This window comes from Hylobates moloch, unplaced genomic scaffold (assembly GCF_009828535.3).
Source record: "Hylobates moloch isolate HMO894 unplaced genomic scaffold, HMol_V3 SCAFFOLD_5, whole genome shotgun sequence".
Lineage (NCBI taxonomy): Eukaryota > Metazoa > Chordata > Mammalia > Primates > Hylobatidae > Hylobates > Hylobates moloch.
In genome coordinates this window covers 72,989,390-73,016,040 of record NW_026652280.1, presented here as the reverse complement: position 1 = coordinate 73,016,040, position 26,651 = coordinate 72,989,390, and the positions used below count along the sequence as shown (strand labels likewise).

Below are 26,651 nucleotides of genomic sequence, written 5' to 3'. Positions count from 1 at the left end.
GCTTCTATTTCATATGTCATTAGAAAAAGAGATGAAGCAGTCATGGTCCCTACCATGAAGGAACTTGCAATCTAGAGCACATGAATAAGTGGTTGAATTCAGCATCGTGTGTTAAGCACAAAGATGGAAGGTGTAGAGGAGACTTAAGCTTCATTTGGATCACATCCCTTGTTTTGAGTTTTGATGCCACCAACTGAAGAGAAGTTATTATTTGTATTGTTTTTACCTTGCTAAGAATAAATATTTAGCTTCTAATATAATTGCTCTATGAAAACGTAAGGGTTTTGGTTAGATTCCTTCTTATCGTATGTTACAAAATAGGGAAGTGGCTAAAATAGATTAAAATTGCACAAACTCTGAAAATCAAATTTCTCTTGGTCAGGCTTAGAAAAGACAAAACTGAAAATTCTTAGCGGCGTGGAGATCTGTCCCAACCCTGCACAGATCCACCCTCTGCTGCTAAACTTTCCCAGGTCTGATCCCACACTGAAATCTCTCACAGAACTGCCTAGAGGAGATCAGAGTTCGGAGTGACTACCCCTACTGCCTCTCCAGAGCTGGTGCTCACAATTTCCTGAAACCCAAAAGGAGATAAAAGGGGAAAAACTACATACTTTAGGGCCTTAAATTCTTTCTTAAAAAATTAGGCTGGGTGCGGTGGCTCATGCCTGTAATCCCAGCACTTTGGGAGGCCAAGGGGGGCAGATCACTTGAGGTCAGGAGTGCAAGACCAGCCTGGCCAACATGATGAAACACCAGCTCTACTAAAAATATTAAAAATTAGCCAGGGTGGCACCCGTAATCCCAGCTATTTGGGAGGTTGAGGCACGAGAATTGCTTGGACCTTGGAGGCGGAGGTTGCAGTGAGCCGAGATCGCACCATTGCACTCCAGCCTGGGCAATAAGAGCGAAACTCTTGAAAAAAAAAAAATTAAAACCACTGTTTCTAGAGACATCCAGTGTTTCTAGAGACATCCCATCCAGCAACCTGTTCTCCATTCCTGCAGTTTCAATGATTTCTTCACAAGTCTCAAAGTAAATACAAACACTGAATTGCAGTTAACAGTTCCTTTCTGTATCTCTCCATCTGTCTATAATGAACTATTATTCTATACATTTTATTTTTAAAATAAATGATAGGAAAACAGGAGAAATAGAAATGCCAGGCCCTGCATTTAAATCCTGGGAAGTGTGGGACAATTAGTACCCACCTCTACAGAAACCTGTTATGAGAATTAACATATAATGTGAGCTTCCCAGCACAGTGCTCTGTGACATACTCGTGAGCGCATAGTACATGCTCCATAAACATTGCATTAATGCTTGTGCACATGGTTTTCAGCTGCAGACTTAATCAGACATGACCATTATCTCCATCCTGTGTAAACTATGTAAAAGGGCCTGCAGAGAATGCCAAGTTTCAGGATGATGATTGGTGGTGTTTTTTTTGGATGAAGGATATGTGTGTTGTGATAAGGGTGTTGGGATAAGGGATTCTGTGTGTGCCTGCTTTCTCTAGCTGAGTAGTACTATAATGAGTCTAGGAGGAGGAATATCAGCATTAACAGGAGACTTGTTATAAGAAGCTAATTCATGGGCTGGGCGCAGTGGCTCACGCTTGTAATCCCAGCACTTTGGGAGGCCGAGGCGGGCGGATCACGAGGTCAGGAGATCGAGACCACGGTGAAACCCCGTCTCTACTAAAAAACACAAAAAATTAGCCAGGTGTGGTGGCGGGCGCCTGTAGTCTCAGCTACTCGGAGAGGCTGAGGCAGGAGAATGGCGTGAACCCGGGAGGCGAAGCTTGCAGCGAGCCGAGATCGCGCCACTGCACTCCAGCCTAGGGGACAGAGCGAGACTCCGTCTCAAAAAAAAAAGAAGAAGCTAATTCATGGACCCTTTTTAAACCTGCAAAATTTTGTAACAGTGAGGCCTAGAATACCAAATAATTTATATGCACATTGAAGCTTGAGAGGCAGTGCTTAGTTAAGTGCCTCTCAGTGCAGTCTTTCAATAGGATCACATGGAGAGTTTGAAGAGAGACCATCACCTGTGCTCTCCCCAGAGATCTTGTGTATTGTTCTGGGTGAAAACATCCCTGTTTTTTAAATTAAGTTCCTCGCATGATTCTGCGGTGAGGCCAGGGTCAAAATTAGGGCTTCCAGATACTTTAATGAGAGGTGAGTTCACCCGTTGTTCCAGAAGGAGGTCACAGGGCCTGCTCTGCTTGGTTTTGGTAGGGGTCGGTCAGTGCAGCTCGTATTTCCATTGCAGCAGCAGAAATTGCTTGCATGGCACCTTTTCCCTCAGAGTTATAGAATGCTTTAGAGAACATTACTGTGTTAAAAGTTATTTTAACAGATAATCCTAGTCAGTCATGTAAGTCAGAACTAGTTATTTTAACTCATTTCATCTCTAGTCAAATTAAGAACTCTGTCACTTGATATATGTGTTTTCAGGAACTCTTAACATTCAGGGATGTGGCCGTAGAATTCTCTCCAGAAGAGTGGAAATGCCTGGACCCTGCCCAGCAGAATTTATATAGAGATGTGATGTTGGAGAACTACAGAAACCTGGTCTCCCTGGGTGAGAATAACTTTAATACATAATTCCTAATACTCCCTCAGAGTTTTATTTTCTTTCTTTGTAGACTGTCTCTTGAGAGCTTCTGCTTTGCATGAATTAATTTCAGTTCTTTTCTTCAAGAAAAAATGGGAGTTTGCTAGTGTAAAAAAGAAAATCTTTTTTTTTTAATTGAGACAGAGTTTCGCTCTTGTTACCCAGGCTGGAGTGCAATGGCGCGATCTTGGCTCACTGCGACCTCCACCTCCTGGGTTTAAGCGATTCTCCTGCCTCAACCTCCCGAATAGCTGGGATTGCAGGCGCCCACCACCACATCTGGCTAATTTTTTGTATTTTTGGTAGAGACAGGGTTTCACCATGTTGGCCAGGCTGGTCTCGAACTCCTGACCTCAGGTGATCCACCTGCCTGGGCCTCCCAGAGTGGTAGGATTACAGGTGTGAGCCACCATGCCCAGCCAAAAAGAAAATCTTTAAGATGATTCATCTTTACATAAACCTTCTCTTTTTTTGAGCTAATTTGTTTCCTTTACTCTAGATTAGTGGTAGTTTTAGAAATTGAATGACATAAAATATTGTTTCCCACACCTTTACATTCATTTTGTACCGCTTATTTATTTATTTATGTATTTTGGAAACAGAGTCTCACTTTGTCACCCAGGCTGGAGTGCAGTGGCACCGTCTTGGTTCACTGCAACCTCTGCCTTCTGGGTTCAAGCACTTCTGCCTCAGCCTCCCAGGTAGCTGAGACTACAGGCATGCACCACCACGCCCAGCTAATTTTTTGTATTTTAGTAGAGACAGGGTTTTGCCGTGTTGCCCAGGCTGATCTTGAACTCCTGAGCTCAGGCAGTCCTCCTGCCTCGGCCTCTCAAAGTGTTGAGATTACAGGCGTGAGCCACCATTCCCGGCCTTGTACCACTTATTTTTGATTTGGTAGTACTGGGTAGTGGAACTTAGAACCTGCAGATTTAAAATACTTAAATATTCTAAAGATTCTGTCAGGAAACAATTTTTGGATTAATTTTCTAGAATCACTTGTAATTTCTCTTTTCTGCTTAGCATAGTACTAGGTTGGTAATTGGAGAATCCCCAGCAACAGTCATGTTGATTTTTTTTTCTTTTTTTTTTTTTTTAAATAAAACAAGTGTTGCTATCTCTAACCAGACCTGGTCACCTGTCTGGAACAAAGAAAAGAGCCTTACAATTTGAAGATAGATGAGACAGTAGCCAAACCCCCAAGTAGGTGAGAGTGAATGAAGGAGATGACACAGGCAAGGGGACCAAAGGTCAAGAAGGAAGCCAGGCCTTAAAATGTAGTTTGGGCACCACATGTTCTCACTCATGGGTGGGAATTGAACAATGAGAACACATGGACACAGGAAGGGGAACATCACACACCGGGGCCTGTTGTGGGGTGGGGGGAGGGATAGCATTAGGAGATATACCTAATGTAAATGACGAGTTAATGGGTGCAGCACACCAACATGGCACATGTATACATATGTAACAAACCTACATGTTGTGCACATGTACCCTAGAACTTAAAGTATAGTAAAAAAAATCACTTGGAAATGTGAATTTTCAGAAAGAAAAAAAAATGTAGTTTGGGAAGCTTTGCTCCAATGAAAATAATTTCTGAAAAGGTTGTGTTTTTTGTTTTGTTTTGTTTTCATATTCACAGATAGGGACATCTTCTGTCTCATGCTCTTAAATCTTCTAAGAATTTTTTTTTTCTTTAGTGATCTCCCTTCAAGTTTACAGTGAGACCCAATGTCCACTTTATCACTTATAAAGGGCTACATGATCTGTCTGCTTTTCCATTGGTTTTGGATACATAGAAATATTTGTATTTTTGAGGAGTTCTATGTTAAAGTATCTTTTTCAGGTATTCTTTTTGCATCATGTCTAAAATATGTAAGGTGAGTAGGGGACATACTGGGATTTGGTTCAGAAATCCCAGGAACACCAGGGACAGATGTTGCATCTTTTCTGCTTAATAATTTTTAATCCTGTAGAGGTTGCAAATGTGATTCTACAAAAATCCTTACTCAGCAATTTTATCAGAACAATAAGCATTTTTCTAAATATGAAAAAATGTAATGTTATTTTACCTCAAAATGTTATTGCTTTAGAATAAACTGAGATTTGTAATTTAAACTCTATATGTGCAAATTTTCAAATGATAGTTTAAAGAATGAGTGTCCAACCTTTTGGCTTCCCCGGGCCACATTGGAAGAAGAAACATTGTCTTGGGCCACACATAAAATATACGAACACTAATGATAGCTGATGTGCTAAAAACAAAAAAGGTTCGTGCAGTTTTCATGATATTCGTCACCACAGATAAACAAAAAGTCCTCTCATTCCAAGAGTTGGTTGGACACCACTGATTAAAAGTATCTACTCACCTTCTAGATTTTTTAAATGCCCTGTGTCATTAATGAGCTTAGAACATTGCTAAGAAAATATTAAGCCATCTATTATCTTATTTTTTAATAACTATTATCTTATAATTTTGTCTTATTTAGTAGGGAGCCTGCTGGGACTGTGTCATTGAGATATATCTATATATATATAAATGTGTAAGGTGATACACATACACATACCTATATAAATCGTATATGTGTATAGTCAGTTCTTAATGTTGATAGTTCTTAGAAGCTGTAACTGTAAGTGAAGTAACATATTGTTTAAGAAAATGAATTTTACCATAGTTTAATTGATACAAAAGAAAGGTATTTGAATGGCATATAGCAATGTTGTTTCATTTAACAAAAAAGCCCACAGTTTTCAAGAACCTATTTTGAACATTGAGGACTTACTATATGACTGTGTTTGTGTGACATGGATTTTTCAGATAAATAAAAATTGTATAACTATATATATAATGTGTACAATGTAATGATTTGATATGTGTATACATTGTGAAATAAAATATAGTCAAGTTGATGAACACGTCTATTACCTCACATGGATAACCTTTTTTTTATAGTAAGTATACTTAAGGTCTACTGTTGTGGCAAATTTTAAGCATGTGTTACAGTATTACTTACTGTAAACAATGCTATTTTGCTAATCTAATGCTAATGTACATTAGATTTCTCAGACTTGCTCAATTTGTAACTAAATTTGTATTCTTTGAACAACATCTCATATTCCCACCCTCAGACACTAACAACCACCCTTCTACTCTCTGCTTCTGTGAGTTTACATTTTTAGATTCCCCGTCTACTTGAGAACATACAGTTTCTTTGTCTTTCTGTGTTTGCCTTATTTCATTTAGCATAATGTCCTCCAGGTGTATCCATGTTGTAAATGGCTAGATTTCCTTCTCTCTTGTGGCTGAATAGTATTCTTCTCTGTGTGTGTGTGTGTGTGTGTGTGTGTGTGTACACACACACCATATTTTGTCTGTTGTAAACAATACTACAACGAACATGGGGGCTGAAGATCCTTTTTCAAGGTGCTAATTTTATTTCCTTTGGTAGTAGTATGCCTAGAAGTGATATTACTGGATTATATGATACTTCTATTTTTATTTTTTATTGGTTTTTATGATGACTTTATCAATTTACATCTCAGCAACAGCATACAGGATTTCCCTTGTATGTATATCTTCTTTGGAGAAAAATAATCTTTTGCCTATTTTTTGAATAGGTTATCATCATCATTGTTTTGCTTTGAGCTGCAAAAGTTTCTTACACATTTTGGATATTAACATCTTATACATGGCTTGCAAATATTTTTCTATCCTGTAAGGTTTAAAAAAAATTTTTTTTTTCCTTTCCTGTGCAGAAGCTGTTTACTTTGATGCAGTGCCACTTGTTTGTATTTTCTTTCAATGTTATGCTTTTGGTGTTATATCTAAAAAGCTGTTGCCAAGACCAATATCAACAAGGTTTTCCAATATGTTTTCTTCAGGAGTTTTAAGGTTTTATGTCTTACATTTAAGTCTTTTATTTTTAGTTAATTTTAGGGTATGGTCAAAGAAAATTATTATATTCTTTTGCTTGTGGATATCCAGTTTTTCTGGCACCGTGTATTGACAAGACTATACTTTCTGCGTTGTATATTCTTGATGCTCTTGTCAAAGATTAGCTGACCTTGTATGCATGGATTGCTTCTGGGCTCTCTGTTGTGTTGCACTGGTTTTTGTATCTGTTTTTATGCACATACCACACTCTTTTCATTACTATAACCTTTAAATAAAGTTTGAAATTAGAAAGTATGATGCCCCCAGCTTTGTTCTTTTTCAATATTGCTCAGGTTATTTCAAGTTGTTTTAGGTTACACTTAAATTTTACAATTTTGTTTTCTATTACTGTGAAAAATTCCACTAAAATTTTGAATCTGTAGATCACTTTGGATAATATGGTACTTTGACAGTATTAATTGTTCAAATGGAATATGTTTCTATTTATTTGGGTCTACGTTAATGTCTGTCATCAATATCTTACTGTATTTAATGTATAAATTTTTTATATCATCAGTTAAATTTATTTTGATTAAATTTCTTTATACAATTGTAAATAAAAATTGTTTCTTTTTTTGCGGAAAGTTTGTTGTTACTGTATGGAAATGCAACAAATATTTGTATGTTGAGCCTGATGCAGTGCCGCATTTCTGTAATCTCAGTGCTTTCAGAGGCTGAGGCAGGTGGATCATTTGAGCCCAGCAGTTTGAGGTGAGCCTGGGCAACAGAGTGACACCCTGTCTCAAAAAACCCCACAAGTATTTGTATGTTGATTATCCTGATACTTTAATAAATGCATTTATTAGTTCAAACAGTTTTTGTTGTTAGGAAGGTTTTATATGTGTGATCATATCATCTACAAACAGTAACATTTTTACTTCTTTTCCAAACTGGAGAGCCTTGTTCTCCTTTCCTTGCCTAACTGTTTTGATACAAACTTTCAGTAATATGTTAAGGTAGAAGCATTGAGAGTGGCACAGTGTAACTACCCATGGCCCTGGAGGCAGACCTACAGACCTTGGCCTCAGCTGTGGTCCCTGAAGCAGCCCTGTTTCTGAACATTTGAAGGATCTAACAATGGTTACAGTTTCTGTAAACTGTTTTTGGCAGGTAAAGATCTCCTTTTGTTGGGTTCCTAGGCTGATGAGATTACCTCTGGGGTTGCAGAGAAGAAGGGTTATAAAGCCGGGTCACAAGGATGCTGCTGGGTCACTGTGGGGTCTGCCTTTGATGGTCCTGTTACCAGAGATTAGGATAGTCATGGATTCTTTTTGGGACCTGGAAAGATTAGATTTCCTTTAGGACATTGATCTATATGACAGGCACTAGGGTAGAGATTTCCTTGTGGACATTATACAGCAGGCACTAGGGTAGGGTTTTGAAATTTGTCTGCATATGATGGGCCAAATACCAGGTGTATGAATGGGTTTCTCTTCTACTAGCTACCTGGAAGCAGTTTTCACAGGTCTCTAACTGGGTGCCTATAACTGGCCATGGACTGTGGCCGTGAGGGCTAGAACTGAGTTACAGGGCTGCTTCCAGGACCACAGCTGAGGCCAAGATCTACAGGCCTGCCTCTAGGGCTATGGCTGGGTGTGTCTTCCTGCATCTCTCTTGATGGGAGGACTGTTTCTGGACTGTAGCTGAGAGGAGTTAGAGACAGGTTGCAGAACTGCTTCAGAATCCTCAGTAAGACCAAGTTTGGTGCGCCATTTCCTTTTCTGTAGCCATGTCCATGGGCTCTTGAGTTTGCCACCTGGGTGAGGGCCTGCTTTTTCCAAATGACCCTCCTTGATCTTTGGCTCCACAAAGGTTTCACAACCCCAACCATAGGCAGTCATCTTTCTACTGCCTGTTTCTGTGAGTTTATGACATAAGATATCTTATGTAAGTGGAATCATACACTGTCACTTCATTACTGTCTTACTTCACTTAAAATAATGGCTTTAAGATTTATTATTGTAGCATCTGACAAGATATTTTCATTTGAGGCTAAAGAATAATTCATTGTGGCCAGGCGTGGTGGCTCACCCCTGTAATCCCAGCACTTTGGTAGGCTGAGGCAGGTGGATCACAAGGTCAGGAGATAGAGACCATCCTGACTAATATGGTGAAACCCCGTCTCTATTAAAAATACAAAAAATTAGCCAGGCGTGGTGGCGGGCGCCTGTAGTCCCAGCTACTCAGGAGGCTGAGGCAGGAGAATGGTGTGAACCCGGGAGGCAGAGCTTGCAGTGAGCCGAGGCCGTGCCACTGCGCTCCAGCCCGGACGACAGAGTGAGACTCAAAAAAAAAAAAAAAAAAAGAATATTTCATTGTATATATAAGGCACATCTTTAAAAATTACCTATTCATGGAAGAACGTTTGAGTTTTTTCACTTTTTGTCTTTTGTAAATGATATAGTTTGGATCTGGGTTCCCATTTAAATCTCATCTAAGATTGCAGTTTCTAATGTTGGAGGTGGGACCTGGTGGGAGGTGATTGGATCATAGAGTTGGTTTCTCATGGTTTAACACCATTCCCTTTGGTTCTGTCTGTGCTGTAGTGAATGAGTTCTCCTGAGATCTTATTTTTAAAAAGCATGTGGCACCCCTGCCCTCACTGTCTTGCTCCTGCTCCCACCATGTGAGAAGACTCACTCCCCCTTTGCTTTCTGCCATGATTGGAAGCTTTTTGAGGCTGCCACAGAAGCAGAAGCTGCTATGCTTCCTGTACAGCCTGCAGAACCATGAGCCAATTAAACCTCTTTTTTTTAAAATACCCAGTCTCAGGTATTTATAGCAGTGCAATAATAAACAAATGCAGTGAATATTGCTGCAATGAACATGGATGTGCAAATATTTCTTTCAAGTATACTCTGCATATTTTGAATAGATGCCCAGAAGTGGAATTACTGGGTCATATAATGACTATTTTTTGAGGAAACTCCATACATTTTTCAAGTAACTGCATCACTTTTTCCCCACCAACAGTGCACAAGGGTTTCAATTCCTCTATGTTCTTGACAACATTTGTTATTTTTTGTTTGCTTGATATTGGCCATCCTAATTAATGCACAATAATATCTCATTGTGGTTTTGCTTTACATTTTTCTAAAGACTAGAAATGTTTTCAGTAATTGCTATGTGTATTATTTCATCTTTGGAGAAGCATTTTCATCTCTTGTCCATTTGTTAATCATGTTACTTACTCTTTGTTGTTGATTTTTCAAAGTTTATATATTCTGGGTGTTAACTTCTGTCAAACATACAATTTTTTATTTTTTCTTCTGCTTACTTCACTAAATGTTTAACATGCAGAGATAAATTTAATGTAGTCCCATTTTTCTGTGTTTTTAAATTTGTTGCTCATGTATTTGATGTTATATGCAAGAAAACATTGCCGAGACCAATGTCATAATCTTTCTCCCTATATTATTATTATTATTATTATTTTGAGATGGAGTTTTGCTCTTGTTGCCGATGCTGGAGTGCAATGGCATGATCTCGGCTCACTGCAACCTTCCCCTGCTGGGTTCAAGCTATTCTCCTGCCTCAGCCTCCTGAGTAGCTGGGATTACAGGCATGTACCACCACACCTGGCTAATTTTTAAAAATATTTTTAGTAGAGACAGGGTTTCACCCTGTTGGTCAGGCTGGTTTTGAACTCCTGACCTCAAGTAATCTGCCTGCCTTGGGCTCCCAAAGTGCTAGGATTACAGGCGTGAGCCACCACACCCAGCCACTCCCTATATTTTCCTCCAAAAATTTTAGAGTTATAATTCTTACATTTAAATATTTAACTCATTCAAGACAGTTTTTGTGTATGGTTTAGGGGAAGGATCCAACCTCAGTTTTTCCCATGTGGATATAGAGTTTTCCAATACCATTTTTTGAAGAGACTATCTTTTCCTTAATATGTTGTTATAGCAACCTTGTTGAAGATCATTTGACCATATACACAATGCTGTTTTTGAGTTCTCCATTCTGTTCCATTGTCTGTCTTCCTGCATGTACTGCACTGTTTTTATTTATGTAGCTTTGTAATCTATTCTAAAAACAGGAAGTGTGGTGCCTCTAATTTTGTTCTTTTTTTCTAAGAATGTTTGGGCCATCAGTGGTCCTTTGAAATTCTGCGTAAATGTAACAATTTTAAAAAAAATTTCTTCAAAAAGTATCTTTTGGATTTTCATTGAGACTACATTGAATTTGAATATCACTGGGGATAGTATTGTCATTTAACAATATTAAATCTCCTGACACTTAAAGAAGAGTATCTTAAAGAGTGTGTTAAGTTTCACAGATTTTTCAATTTGGCAATTTTGCTTCTGCTTTTGATTTCTAGTTTTATTCCATATGGTAAGAAAGGATACATTGTATGATTCAATCTTTAATGTGTACTAGGCTTAATACCTTGGTGAAAAAATAGTCTGTACAACAAACCCCCATGACACAAGTTTACCTGTATAACAAACCTGTAAATATAACCCCAAACTTAAAAGTTAAAAAGAATAAGAGTTGCTTTGTGTCCTAACAGGTTGTCCATGAAACAACAACTACCCATTTTCTCCACTTAGCCCCTGACACAGTTCAGTCTGTTTTCTGTTTCTAGGAGTTTAACTACTCTAGGTATCTTATATAAGTAAAATTGTATAGTATTTGTCTTTTTGTGCCTGGCTTCTTGCACATAAAGTCTTAAAAATATATTTATTGTGAATATAAGAACATTTTCTGCTTTTAAAAAGCCGAATAATATTTAATTATTTGTGTATTTGCAATTGTCTTTATTCATTTATTAAGTTGGTTCTTTCCACTTACTTGCTTCTGTAAATAATGCTACAGTGAATATGGATGTGCAGATTACTCTTCATTTGATAATATATGCAAGGGATTATTGATGTGCTCTGTTCTGTTTCACTGGTATTGTCTTTTTTTAATCCGGTTATAAACTATTTTGATTACTATAACTTTATAATAGGTTTTTAAAATCAGGGTGTATGCCTCCAGTATTTCTCTTATTGACAATTGTTGAACACTTGTGGTCTCTTTAGTTCTGATATAATTTTTAGGATTGCTTCTTATATTGATGTAAAATATGTATAGCCATCATCCAGAGTATACCACCATTTCCTTCAGCACTCTGTCAGGGGAGCCAAACCCCATCTTTGGATAGGCCCTCAGAAACCAGAGGTGTGGACACATACTCCATACTTCTTTCTCTCCTGAGGAAGAAACATAGAGTTGGGAGTTTCTCCTGGTTGTACCATGCTGTATTGGGAGAAGATAAGGCTGTGCTGGGCACATGTAATAAAATTTTCCTTCTCTTCTACATGCTTTTGGCATGGATAAAGCTACAGCAACTGAAGTAATACAAATTCTTAACTGTGTTTTGGAATTCTCACAAAGGCAATGTGATCAACATGGTGTTAATTTCATATATCTATGAAGAAATGAAGACCAGTGGTCTTTTTTTAAGCTTTGCAACTTAAATTTATATATTTTTTATTTTTAAATTTTATTTTTTAATTTTTGTGAGTACATAGTAGTAGCTGTATGTATCTATGGGTTACATGAGATATTTTGAAGTAGCCATGAAATGCATAAAAATCACATCAGGGTAAATGGTGTATTCATTACTTCAAGTATTTAATCCTTTGTTTACAATCTAATTACATTCCTTCAGTTATTTAAAAATATACAATTAAATTGCTTTTGACTATAGTTACTCTGTTGTACTAGCAACTACTAAATCTTATTCTAATTATTTTTGTGCTCATTAACCTTCCCCACTTCCCACCAACCCCCCACTATACTTTCCAGCCTCTGGTAACAATTCTGCTCTCTCCCTCCATGAACTGAATTAATTTAATTTTTAGCTCCAGCAAATGTGTGAGAACATGCAAAAGAAACTGGAGGAATCATAGTATTTGACTGTAATTGATACTACAGAGCTATAGTAATTAAAACAGCATGGTATTGATCAGTGAAACAGTAGAGAGAATGCGGAGATAAATCCATATAGCTATAGCAAACCTATTTTTGACAAAGGTTTCAAGAATATATATCGAGGAAAGGAATTTATTGAATAAATTGTGCTACAGAAACTAAATATGCATATTCAGAAGAATGAAACTAGACCCCTATCTCTTGCTATATTAAAAAATTAAGTCAAAATGGATTAGAGACTTAACTAAGACCTAAAACTGTGAAAGTACTATTAAGAAAACATTGTAGAAACTCACCAGGAAATTAAATGGGGTAAAGATGTCTTGAATAATACCCTGCAGGCACAGGCAACCAAAGCAAAAATGGACAAATGGAATCACATCAAGTTAAAGAACTTTTAAACAGCGAGTGAAACAATCAACAAAGTGAAGAGACAACATACCAAATGGAAGAAAATATTTGAAAATGGCCCATCAGAAAAAAAAATTGATAACCAGATTATGTAAGGCACACAAACAACTCTAGGATAAAATTTAATAATCTGATTAAAAATGAGCAAAAAATGTGAATAGACATTTCTCAAAAGAGGGCATACAAATAACAGTGCATGTGACAAGGTGCTCAACATGTGATCATCAGAGAAATGGAAATCAAAACGACAGTGAGATATTATCTCATCCCAGTTACAATGGCTCTTCTCCAAAAGTCAGGCAATAACAAATGCTGGTGAGTATCTGGAGAAAAGGGAACTCTAGTACTCTCTTGGTGGGGATGTAAATTATTACAGCTACTGTGGAGAACAGTTTAGAGGTTCCTCAAAAAAAAAAAAAAAAAAATAGAGCTACTGTACTACCTAGCAACCCCACTCCTAGGTGTATGTACACGAAAGAAAGGAAATCAGGACATCAGAGAGATATTTGCACCTCCACTTTTATTGTAGCTGTGAACACAAAATATCTGAGACAGGTCTCATCCAATTTAGGTAGTTTATTTTGCCAAAGTTAAGGATGCACACCTATGACACAGCCTCAAGAGGTCAGGGCACAGCTTGGTTTTATACATTTTAGGGAGACATGAGACATCAGTATGTGTAAGTTGTACATTGGTTCAGTCTGGAAAGGTGGGACAACTCTAAGCAGGGAGGGAGTTTCCAGGTCATAGGTAGGTGTGAGACAAACATAGGTAGGTGTGCATTCTTTTGAGTTTCTGACTAGCCTTTCCAAAGTGAGCCGAGGGATGACTGAATAGAATGGGAGGCAGATTTGTCCTAAGCGGTTCCCAGTTGACTTTTCCCTTTAGCGTAGTGATTTGGGGGTTCAAAGATTTATTTTCCTTTCACACAGCATTGTTTACATTAGCCAAGATTTAGAAGTAACCAAAGTGTCTATCAAAAACAGATGAATGGATAAAGCCAATGTACATACACACAAAGGAATACTTTTCACTTAATAAGATCCTGTTATTTGCAACAACATGGATGGAACTGGAGGTCATATGTTAAGAGAAATAAGCCAGCCACATAAAGGCAAAATTTTTTCTTGCAAGACCTTTGGCTCTTCTGAGTCTTTTTTGGTTCTGTCCACGTTATAGGATTGTTTTTCCTATTTCTGTGAAGAATATCATTGATGTTTTGATAGGGTTATATTAAGTCTGTAGATTGGATTGGGTAGTATAGATACTAAAAATACTGATTTTTCTTATGAACAAAAAATATATTTTTTGTCTTTTTAAATTTCTTGCATCAATGTTTTATAGTGTTCATTGTAGAGATCTTTAATTTCTTTGGTTAATTCTTAGGTATTTTATTTTAATTTGTGGCTATCGTAAATGGTATTACTCTCTTCATTTCTTTTTCACATTGTTCACTGTTGGCATATAAAAACACTGCTAGCTTTTTAATCCTATATCTTGACCAAATTTATGAGTCCTAATAGTGTTTTAGTGAATTAGAATTTTCCAAATATAAGAGCACATCATCTGCAAGCAAAGATAATTTGACTTCTTCCTTTCCAATTTGGTTGCCCTTTATTTTTTTCTCTTGTCTAATTGCTCTAGCTGCCATATGTTGAATTAACAGTGGTGAAAGTGTGCGTCCTTGTCATGTTCTCAATCTTAGGAAAAGCTTTTCATTTTTCCCCATTTAGTATCATACAATGTGAGTGTCATATATAGCTTTTATATGTTGAGGTATGTTTCTTCTATAGTTTTGAGAGTGTCTGTCATGAGGGGATATTAAATTTTATCAAATGATTTTCAGGATCAAAATGATCCTGGTTTTTGTTCTTTCTTTTGTTGATATGCTGTATTACATTAATTGATTTGCATATGTTGAAGTATCTTTGCATCCCTGAGATAAATCCTACTTGATCATGAGGTATAATAATCTTTTTCATCTGTTGCTGAATTTTACTTGCCAGTATTTTTATTAGAAATTTTGCATCTATAATAATCTTTTTAATATGTTGCTGAATTTTACTTGGCCAGTATTTTTATTAGAAATTTTGCATCTATTGCTGATATTGGCCCATAGATTTTTTTGATATGCATTTGTCTGGTTTTAGTATGAGAGTAATGCTTGCCTTACAGAACAAGGTTGGAAGTATTTCCTCCTCCTCTGTTTTGGAATAGTTTAAGTCAGATTGCTATTAGTTTTATACATGTTTGGTCGAATTCAGTGAAGCCATCAGATTTCAGGCTTTGCTTTCATAGGAGGCTTTTTATTATGGATCTCAACATGTCTATTCAGGTTTCAGATTTCTTAATAATTCAATCTTGTTAGGTTCTATGTGTCTAGAAATTTATCCATTTGTTCTAGATTTTCCAGTTTATGGCATCTATCTGCTCATAGTAGCCACTAATGATCTTGAATTCCTGCAGTATAAGTTGTAGAGTTGAAATGTCTCCTTTTTCATCTTTGATATTATTTATTTGAGTCTTTTTTTTCTTTTTTCTTTTCTTTTTTTTTTTTTTCTTTTGAGTTGGAGTCTCACTGTGTCACCCAGGCTGGAGTACAGTGGCTTGATCTTGGCTCACTGCAACCTCCTTCTCCTGACTTCCAGCAATTCTGCCTGCCTCAGCCTCCCAGGTAGGTGGGATTACAGGTGCCCACCACTGTGCCCAGCTAATTTTTGTATTTTTTAGTAGAGACGGGGTTTTGCCATGTTGGACAGGCTGGTATTAAATTCCTGACCTCAGATGATCTCCCTGCCTCAGCCTCCTAAAGTGCTGGGATTACAGGCATGAGCCTAGAAAACAACTTTGCATTTTATTGACCTTTTGTATTTTATTTATTTCAAATTCATTTATTTCTGCTTTGATCTTTATTATTTCTTTTCTTCTAATTTTGGTTTCATTTGCTCTTGTTTTTCTAGCTCTCTTAAGATACATCATTAGGCTTTTTCAATGGTTTTGGAAATACAGGTGGTTTTTTTGTGACATGGATAAGTTCTTTAGTCTAATTTCTGAGATTTTAGTGCACCTGTCACCCGAGCAGTGTACACTGTACTTAATATGTAGCTTTTATCCCTCACCCGCCTCCCAGCCTTCTCCCTCAAGTCCCCAAAGTCTATTACATTACTCTTATGCCTTTGCATCCTCATAGATTAGCTCTCACTTATAAGAACATGTAATATCTAGTTTTCCATTTCTGAGTTATTTCACTTAGAATAATAGCCTTCAGCTCCATCCAAGTTGCTGCAAATGACGTTTTATTTGTTAAGTGTTCCCATTACACCATAACCATGCCAACATCTGTTGTTTTCTTGACTTTTGAATTATGGCCATTTTTGTACGAGTAAGTTGGTATCTAATTGTTGTTTTCATTTGTATTTCTCTGATTAGTGATGTTGAGCATTTTTAGGTTATTGTTAGGTGTTTGTATATCTTCTTTTGAAAAATATATATTCATTTTCTTTGCCTACTTTTTGATGGAATTATTATTATTTTGCTGATTTATTTGAGTTCTGTATAGATTCTGGATACTAGCTTTTTGTGCGTAGTTTGCAAATATTTTCTGCTACTCTGGGTTGTCTGTGTACTCTGCTGGTTATTTCTTTTGCTGTGCGGAAGCTTTTTAGTTTAATTAGGTTTGTTTTTGTTACATTTGCTTCTGGGGTCTTAGTCATGAATTTTTTGCCTAAGTCAGTGTCCAAAAGAGTTTTTTTATATGTTACCTTTTAGAATCTGTATGCTTTCAGGCCTTAGATTTAAATCTTTGATCCATCTTGAATTGATTTTTGTATAAGGTCAGAGATGGGGATCCAGTTTTTTTATTCTGTGTGTGGCTTGCTGGTTTTCCTAGCACCATTTATTGAATAGGGTGTTGTTTCCTCAATTTGTTTATTTGTATGCCTTGTTGATTATTAGTTAAGATGAGTTGCCTGTATTTGGCTTAATTTCTGGATTCTCTATTATGCTTCATTGGTCTATGTGTCTATTTTAATACCAATACCATGCTGTTTTGGTAGCTATAGCTTTGTAGTATAATTTGAAGTAGGGTAATGTGATGCCTCCAGATTTTTTATTTATTTTGTTTTGGTTAGTATTACTTTGGCTACGTAGGCTCTTTTTTGATCCATATTAATTTTAGGATTGTTTTTTATAGTTTTGTGAAGAATACTGATGGTATTTTCATGGAAATTGCATTAAATCTGTCGTGAAGTTGTTTATTTGAATTTTTTGTGTAGACACTTTTAGTTATAAACTTTTAGTACTGCTTTTACTATATATCCTAAGTTTTCATTTATTTCCATGATCACATATTTCAGAAATATTTCGATTTATTTATTAATTTCCTCATTGACCCACTGGCATTTCAGGAGCATGTTGTTTAAATTCTATGTGTTTGTATAGTTTCAAAACTTTTTCTTGTTATTAATTTCTAGGTTTTTTCATTGTAGTCAGAAAAGATGGTTGATATTATTTTAATTTTTAAAATGTTTTAAGACTTGTTTTGTGACCTAACCTATGGTCTATCAATGAGAATGATTCATGCACTGCAGAGAAAAATGTGTATTCTGAAGCCATTCAATAAAATGTTCTGTAAATATCCATTATGTCCATTTGGTTTATAGCGCAGATTAGGCCTGATGTGTCTTCATTGGTTTTCTGTCTGGAAGATTTATTCAATGCTGAAAGTGGGGTGTTGCAGTCTCTGGGTATTATTATATTGGGGCCTGTCTCTCTCTTTAGCTCTAATAATACTGGCTTAATATATTTGAGTACTCCAGTGTTAGGTGCATATGTACATAACATTCTTATATCCTCTTGATGAATTAACCTCATTATTATTTTTTTTTTTTTTGAGATGGAGTTTCGCTGAGTTTTGCTCTTGTTGTCCAGGCTGGAGTACAATGGTGCAATCTCGGCTCACTACAACCTCTGCCTCTGCCTCCAAGGTTCAAGTGATTCTCCTGTCCCAGCCTCCTGAGTAGCTGGGATTACAGGCATGTGCCACCACGTCCGGATAATTTTTTTGTTGTTGTTGTTGTTTTGTATTTTTAGTAGAGACGGGGTTTCTCCATGTTAATCAGGCTGGTCTCAAACTCCCAACCTCAGGTGATCCGCCCACCTTGGCCTCCCAAAGTGCTGAAATTACAAGCGTGAGCCACTGTGCCTGGCCCTCATTATTATTATATAGATAACCGTTTTTGTCTCTTCTTATAGTTTTGTCTTGAAATCTATTTTGTCTGATATAAGTATAGCTACTACTGCTTTTTTTGTTTGTTTTCATTCACATGGAATTTTTTTTATCTTTTTAATCTATGTGTTTATAGGTGAAGTGTGTTTCTTGTAGGCAACAAATCACTGAGTCTTTTTTTTTTTTTAATCCATTTAGCCACTCTATGTCTTTTGATTGGAGAGTTTAGTCAATTTACATTCAGTGTTGTTATTGATTATATAAAGATTTACTCCTGCCATTTTGTTGTTTTCTGGTCTTGCTGTCAACAGCAAGAGGGGACCTGAAAGCGGGTAGCCATCTGTGAGGCTGAGTCCAGGATTTTTATGGATTTAGAATGGGGGAATGCATGCTGACTGGTTCATGGGTGGGCTTGGAAAAGGCACCATTCAATTGATTAAAAGGAATCATTCTCAAAGAACCAATAGAGAGAGTGGGTTAGGGATGGAAGTTCTCACTCCAGTCCATGAATTCTTTCTGGAACTGGTAGCTCAGTTATCAGGCTTTAGACCGTCCTTTCCTTGAAGGTCGAGTTTCACGAAGGACCCATCCCTGTCTGCCTAGGAGTTTGTCTTCTGTCACTATCAGTAGGACTGCAGTGGGTCAGACCTGAAACCAGCACAGCAGTTGATCACACCCAAGGTGAGCTGTAACAACTACCTGGTACCACCAGTAATTGCTCAAGGTCCTGGGGCTTTATAATCTGTAGGTGGTAAGCCAGCCAGTCTTGTATCCTTTCCTTCAGAGTAGTGAGTTCCCTCAGGCTCTGGGCAAGCCCATCGGTGCCATCCAGGAGCCAGGGGCCAGTCAATAACCTTAGGAGTCTACTTCGTTTTCTGTTGTACTGTGGTAGAGCTAGCAATTAAACCGTAAGATTCAGTTCTTCCCATTTTTCCCTCCTTATTCCACAGGCAGAGGAGCCTTATCCCATTGCTACCATCACCACAGGCCCATGGGGAATACTGCCAGGCTACCACCAATGTTCCCTTAAGATTCAAGGCTCTTTAGTTCACTTGTAGTGAATGATGCTTGGCCTGGTACTCACCCTTTTTGTCAGTGGTGTCCCTTCTGTTTCAGTGCAGGTCCAGAAGTGCCATCCAAGTGCCAAGGCCTGGAATAAGGGACCCCAAGAGCCCACTTGGTGCTCTTCCTCCCTTTGGTCATGCTGGGACCTAAGTTGCAAGATGAAATCCTCTGTAGTTTTTCCTCTACCTTTTTCAGTGACTCCCTGTAGCCACCACAGTTGTGAATGTGCTAAGTCTCACCTGATTCTAGCAAGCCTCAGAGTCCCAGTGAAAGCTCACAGCAAACTACCTGGTCATCACTGCAGGTTATTCCAGGCCGAGGGCTCTTTACTTAGCAGTTGATGGGTCTTGTCAGTGCCAAAATTTTTCATTCAAGGCAGCAGATTTCTTTCTGGCCCAGCGTGTACCTAGAAATTTTAACTAGGAGCTAGCGGCTGAAAAGAGGTTTCACAACTCTGACTGGTGGCCTTGCTGGTATCCAAAATGCAAGACAAAATCCTGTTTACTCTTTACTGTCTTCTTAAGTAGATGGACGTGGTCTCTTGAATCTGTGAGCTGTGCAGCCTTAGTTTGGAGGAGGGATGGTGTAAGCACTCTCTTAGCCGCCCCAGCTTGTATCTCAGTAGGTAATGTGGCCCCCAAGTCCACTGGCTCTAAGCCCAGTTCAGCACTAGGACTCACCTGAGAGTTGCAGTCCTTGTGACCTAGACTGCCTTTCAAGTTTGTTTAGGGCCCCAGAGCACTTTAGACTATGTCGATGAGGCTTGCCAGAACTCAAGTTCCAATCACTGGGAAGGGTGATTCCTCTCTGCCCAGGGCCAGTTGAAATACTTCCTCTGTGGGCAGGCATCAGCTGAGTGCATTCCAGTTTTGCTTTCTGCTGTGATAGGGCAGCACTGAGTTCAGTGCTCACAATCCCAGTGCTCTCTGTCTCCCAAGTGTACAGCTTCTATTTACATAGTATGTGATAGCTGCCAGGGCATGAGTGAGGGGTGGCATTAGTGATTCAAGACGGTCTTTCCTACCCTCTTTTAGTGAGTAGTACAAGGTTAAAACAGGGTACTGTGAGTGCTCACCTTTATTCTTATGAAGGTTTTTTTTTCTTTTTCTTTTTTAATAGATTGTTGTTAAATTGGTGACCTTGCAGGGGAAATGATCACTGGAGCCTTCTATTTAGCCATCTTTCTTGGTTTTCTACTATGGCATTGTGCTGATGTTCTCAGCTTGGTAAAATTTCATATTAGATTTGTAAAGTATATTCAACTGAAATCAGTATGTAGAATAATTAGTTATTTTTACTTCTTTCAGCTCTGTATTCTTATTACAAGCAAGGCATTTTACCAGAGCAAGGCGTAGAAGATTCATTCAAAAAAGCAACACTGGGAAGATATGGGAGCTGTGGCCTTGAAAATATATGCTTATGGAAAAACTGGGAAAGTATAGGTGAAGACGAAGGACAAAAAGAATGTTATAATCTATGTAGCCAATATTTGACAACTAGTCATAACAAACATTTAACTGTGAAAGGAGACAAAGAACATAGAATATTTCAGAAGAAGCCTCAGTTTCTGTCAGCTGCTCCTACAGAACCATGTATTCCTATGAGTAAATATCAACATCAATTTTTGAAATCTGTCTTTTATAATAAAAATCAGATAAACTTTAACCATGACTCAAATATTAGTAAACATCATAGTACTCATTTTCTAGAAAACTATTACAATTGTAATGAATGTAAGAAAGTATTTTACCAATCCTCAAAGCTTATTTTCCCTGAAAATATCCATATTCAAGAAAAGCCTTACAACTCTAACGAATGTGGTGAAACTTCTGACCCATTCTCAAAACTTACTCAACATCAAAGAATTTATATTGGAGGGAGCTCACAAAGATGTAATAAAAAATGTATAATAGTCTTTAGTCAATCACATCTAAAGAGACATAAGATAATTAACACTGGAGAGAAATCAGTGAAATGTAAAGAATGTGGCAAAGCTTTTACCAGGGGCTTACATCTTGGACGTCAGAAAATTTATACTGGAGAGAAACCTTACAAATGTAAAAAATGTGACAAAGCCTTTAACAAGAGCTCACACCTTGCTCAACATCAGAGAATCCATACTGGAGAGAAACCTTTCAAGTGTAAGGAATGTGGCAAAGCTTTTAACAGAGGCTCATACCTTACTCAACATCAGAGAATCCATACTGGAGAGAGAGCTTTCAGATGTAAAGAATGTGGCAAAGCCTTTAACAGGGGGTCATACCTTACTCAACACCAGAGAATCCATACCGGAGAGAAACCTTTCAAATGTAAGGAATGTGGCAAAGCCTTTAATAGAAGCTCATACGTTACTCAGCATCAGAGAATGCATACTGGAGAGAAACCTTTCAAGTGTAAGGAATGTGGCAAAGCTTTTAACAGAGCTTCACACCTTACTCAACATCAGAGAATCCATACTGGAGAGAAACACTTCAAATGTAAAGAATGTGGCAAAGCCTTTAACAGGGGCTCACACCTTACTCGACATCAGAGAATCCATGCTGGAGAGAAGTCTTTCAAATGTAAAGAATGTGGCAAAGCTTTTATCTGGAGCTCACACCTTACTCAACATCAGAGAATCCATACTGGAGAGAAATTCTTCAAATGTAAAGAATGTGGCAAAGCTTTTACCAGGAGCTCACACCTTACTCAACATCAGAGAATTCATACCGGAGAGAAACCTTTCAAATGTAAAGAATGTGGCAAAGCTTTTAACAGACGCTCAACCCTTACTCAACATCAAATAATTCATACCAGGTAGAAACCCTGCAAGTGTAAAGAATGTGCTAAAACGCTAAACTGGTGCTCACACCTTACTCAACATTAGAAAATCAATACTGGATAGAGATCCCATATGTGTAATGATTTTTGAAACATCAAAATGAAGTCTAAATAAAAATCAGAAGTATCACTTTAGGAAGAACTAAGGTGCTAGCACTTCTGTAAATTACTCTGAATCTGTGTTTATTATAACAAATAATTCAAACTCAATTAGGTAATTAAATTGTATGTATAAAAAGAGTGACGACATTGATGGAGAGGTATAATTATATTGTGTTCACTTATTTTTGTAATCACAGTATTCATGATTGAGAAAGTATTATTGATGTAATTAAATTCAAATTAACCTTTTTTATCCCACTGTGGTTGATTATTGCTGTCTCTGACATGAGAGTCCCTTCTGTGTTAGGTAGGCATCATTCACATGTCTCATTCACATGTCATCATTCACATGTCTCATGACATCATTCACAAGTCTCCCATGGAAGCCTAAGAGCATTGGCATATAGGATGTATGATGAAATCTAAATGGAGTTGCTCTTTTTGTTTGACTTACAACAGTGAATATAATATGAGTTAGGTGTTCAGAATATTATTGTTCTGCATTAAAGTGTGAGACAGAAACACTGAGTTTTAGATATGAATAGTTTTACCAACTACCCATTAAAAAGTCTTGCTAGTCCATTAATATTCTAATGTATCTTCATAGCAGCAAGTAGAAGTCCTGAATATTACTGTGATAACAATAAAGAAATCATCACAAATATCAGAGAATGGTGCAAATAACTTCTCTCTGGTAGAACATAGATTATTAATTCAATCCTCTAAATGCTTAGGCTCAGTTTAAGAAAAGAGAGAACACATTTTTTTTAACATAGGTCATGGTATTGGAATAAGAATGCTTTTTGAATGTTTGCAGTCTGTAATTTTGATGATTGAGGAAACAGCAGATTTTGAAATGCTTTATTCAGTCTGTAAACTTAATTTGTTTTTAAGAATAAAATGAAATGTCTTTTTTTTTTTTTTTTGCAAAGATGTTGCATTTATTTTTGTATTTAAATGAAAGCAACACACTTAAAAATGTAAGACACAGATAAACTTACATTTGAAATGAACTGGAAATAGGAGTTCTAGGTTCATAAAGACATTGCTACTATATAGGGGAACATTCTTGCACCAAAATTTGCATGTTTCAATTTGCTCTTTAATCGGTCTATACACCGAAAATCTGACAGCACGGTGGCAGGGCCGTGTCAAGGGAGTCGTGACTGCTCCTTTTAAATGACCTCACAATTTGCTCACTGGTTTTGGGTAATTGGAAAAATTTGCTTGGAGAAACCTGTAAGGAATCAGATGTTAATTGACTTTGTCTTTCTTAATCAGCCCCTCAAAAAACAGGCCTAATTTTCCTGACCGTTTTCTTAAGCTGTGTGCTGGTATCCCGTGATACAGTCAAAAGAAAACACACAGGCAGTTGCCTTGGTATCAACTGGCCAAATCTGATTATGACTCTAACTCTGAATGGAGAGATTCCAGGCATTAGCAGAGGGGTTTTTAAAAAATACTCATAAATGTGAAATGATACTAAAAAAGTGATTCTATGATTTACTTACAAGGCAGTAAAAAGGTAACACACATTTAAAATCAGGATTCAAAACATATTCCAATTCCATTACTGTGATCTGGAACCATTCAAATATAATATTGAGCTCAAGTTATTTGAAAGACCCTCCTGTTTGAGTCTTTTAGATCATGCTGTGTATCAGAATTAAGCGTGTTTGATATACCTTGTCACTTGACAATAGCTTCCAAATTTCTGCTTTGCCTTTTTGTCCCGCCCCTCTCAAAGCCCAACAAACAGAGTTAAAGACGTTCTGCATTGTCTAGAGTCTAGTAGATAGGTAGATCACTTCTTTTAGGCCAATCCTACAATTAATATTCTTCATTTTTCCAAACCCGTAATGCTACAAACCCAAGAGGTTTGGTGAAGGATGAAGACAGGAGGACAGGGGAAAATATAGACTAGTTTAAATAATACTGTTTTTTATTCTAAAATAAGTAGATTATTTTGCATATATCAGCCAGTGTCCCTTACATAATTTATTTCATGTAATTTTCATCATTCTCATGTGAGACAGTTACTATTTTAACTTTCCCATGTAAATCCCACTTCGGCCACTCAGTAGATCCAAGTCTCGGGGCAGCTGCCTTAGTCTCTCTCTGTCTCAGGTACTTTTAATTCGTATTGTACAGTTAGGTGAACTTACAAATTTCAAGATGTTAAACAACCCTTTGCATTACTAGATTAAATCTAGTTTGATGGTAATCTCTGTTATGCAACATCAGATCCAGATGGCTAGTACTTTCTTTGAATTTTTGCATCCAAGTTCATGAATAAATACCTTTTTCCTTCTTTTCTCCTTCCTTTTAAATGAAAGAAAATCTCATTCCAATGAATATTTTTTTTCTTTTTTTAATTAATTAATTTATTTTTTTTATTATACTTTAGGGTTTTAGGGTACATGTGCACAATGTGCAGGTTTGTTACATATGTATCCATGTGCCATGTTGATTTCCTGCACCCATTAACTCGTCATTTAGCATTAGGTGTATCTCCTAATGCTGTCCCTCCCCCCTTCCCCCACCCCACAACAGTCCCCGGAGTGTGATGTTCCCCTTCCTGTGTCCATGAGTTCTCATTGTTCAATTCCCACCTATGAGTGAGAACATGCGGTGTTTGGTTTTTTGTCCTTGCGATAGTTTACTGAGAATGATGTTTTCCAGTTTCATCCATGTCCCTACAAAGGACACGAACTCATCATTTTTTATGGCTGCATAGTATTCCATGGTGTATATGTGCCACATTTTCTTAATCCAGTCTATCGTTGTTGGACATTTGGGTTGGTTCCAAGTCTTTGCTATTGTGAATAGTGCCGCAATAAACATACGTGTGCATGTGTCTTTATAGCAGCATGATTTATACTCCTTTGGGTATATACCCAGTAATGGGATGGCTGGGTCAAATGGTATTTCTAGTTCTAGATCCCTGAGGAATCGCCACACTGACTTCCACAATGGTTGAACTAGTTTACAGTCCCACCAACAGTGTAAAAGTGTTCCTATTTCTCCACATCCTCTCCAGCACCTGTTGTTTCCTGATTTTTTAATGATGGCCATTCTAACTGGTGTGAGATGGTATCTCACTGTGGTTTTGATTTGCATTTCTCTGATGGCCAGTGATGATGAGCATTTCTTCATGTGTTTTTTGGCTGCATAAATGTCTTCTTTTGAGAAGTGTCTGTTCATGTCCTCTGCCCACTTTTTGATGGGGTTGTTTGTTTTTTTCTTGTAAATTTGTTTGAGTTCATTGTAGATTCTGGATATTAGCCCTTTGTCAGATGAGTAGGTTGCAAAAATTTTCTCCCATTCTGTAGGTTGCCTGTTCACTCTGATGATAGTTTCTTTTGCTGTGCAGAAGCTCTTTAGTTTAATGAGATCCCATTTGTCGATTTTGGCTTTTGTTGCCATTGCTTTTGGTGTTTTAGACATGAAGTCCTTGCCCACGCCTATGTCCTGAATGGTATTGCCTAGGTTTTCTTGTAGGATTTTAATGGTTTTAGGTCTAACATATAAGTCTTTAATCCATCTTGAATTAATTTTTGTATAAGGTGTAAGGAAGGGATCCAGTTTCAGCTTTCTACATATGGCTAGCCAGTTTTCCCAGCACCATTTATTAAATAGGGAATCCTTTCCCCATTTCTTGTTTTTGTCAGGTTTGTCAAAGATCAGATAGTTGTAGCTATGCGGCATCATTTCTGAGGGCTCTGTTCTGTTCCATTGATCTATGTCTCTGTTGTGGTACCAGTACCATGCTGTTTTGGTTACTGTAGCCTTGTAGTATAGTTTAAAGTCAGGTAGCGTGATGCCTCCAGCTTTGTTCTTTTGGCTTAGGATTGACTTGGCGATGCGGGCTCTTTTTTGGTTCCATATGAACTTTAAAGTAGTTTTTTCCAATTCTGTGAAGAAAGTCATTGGTAGCTTGATGGGGATGGCATTGAATCTATAAATTACCTTGGGCAGTATGGCCATTTTCACGATATTGATTCTTCCAACCCATGAGCATGGAATGTTCTTCCATTTGTTTGTATCCTCTTTTATTTCATTGAGCAGTGGTTTGTAGTTCTCCTTGAAGAGGTCCTTCACATCCCTTGTAAGTTGGATTCCTAGGTATTTTATTCTCTTTGAAGCAATTGTGAATGGGAGTTCACTCATGATTTGGCTCTCTGTTTGTCTGTTATTGGTGTACAAGAATGCTTGTGATTTTTGTACATTAATTTTGTATCCTGAGACTTTGCTGAAGTTGCTAATCAGCTTAAGGAGATTTTGGGCTGAGACAATGGGGTTTTCTAGATATACAATCATGTCATCTGCAAACAGTGACAATTTGACTTCCTCTTTTCCTAGTTGAATACCCTTTATTTCCTTCTCCTGCCTGATTGCTCTGGCCAGAACTTCCAGCACTATGTTGAATAGGAGCGGTGAGAGAGGGCATCCCTGTCTTGTGCCAGTTTTCAGAGGGAATGCTTCCAGTTTTTGCCCATTCAGTATGATATTGGCTGTGGGTTTGTCATAGATAGCTCTTATTAT

The 26,651-nt window shown here is 37.5% G+C and overlaps 1 protein-coding gene and 1 long non-coding RNA gene across 2 annotated transcripts in view; both read left to right on the top strand.

Annotated features, from left to right (window-relative positions):
* The window catches only part of ZNF519 (zinc finger protein 519), a 28,547-nt gene extending 5,560 nt beyond the window's left edge, over nucleotides 1-22,987 (top strand). Inside the window, exons 2-3 of the mRNA XM_032152893.2 lie at nucleotides 2,460-2,586; nucleotides 20,492-22,987. Coding sequence (XP_032008784.1) covers nucleotides 2,460-2,586; nucleotides 20,492-21,984 — 1,620 coding nt within the window. The 3' untranslated portion in view covers nucleotides 21,985-22,987. The remainder of the gene's footprint in view (nucleotides 1-2,459; nucleotides 2,587-20,491) is intronic.
* LOC131383477 (uncharacterized) lies at nucleotides 9,668-17,865 on the top strand. The gene is made up of 3 exons (XR_009213522.1): nucleotides 9,668-13,207; nucleotides 15,460-15,566; nucleotides 17,787-17,865. It is a non-coding gene; the product is annotated as an uncharacterized LOC131383477 (long non-coding RNA).
* Nucleotides 22,988-26,651: the final 3,664 nt, after the last annotated feature.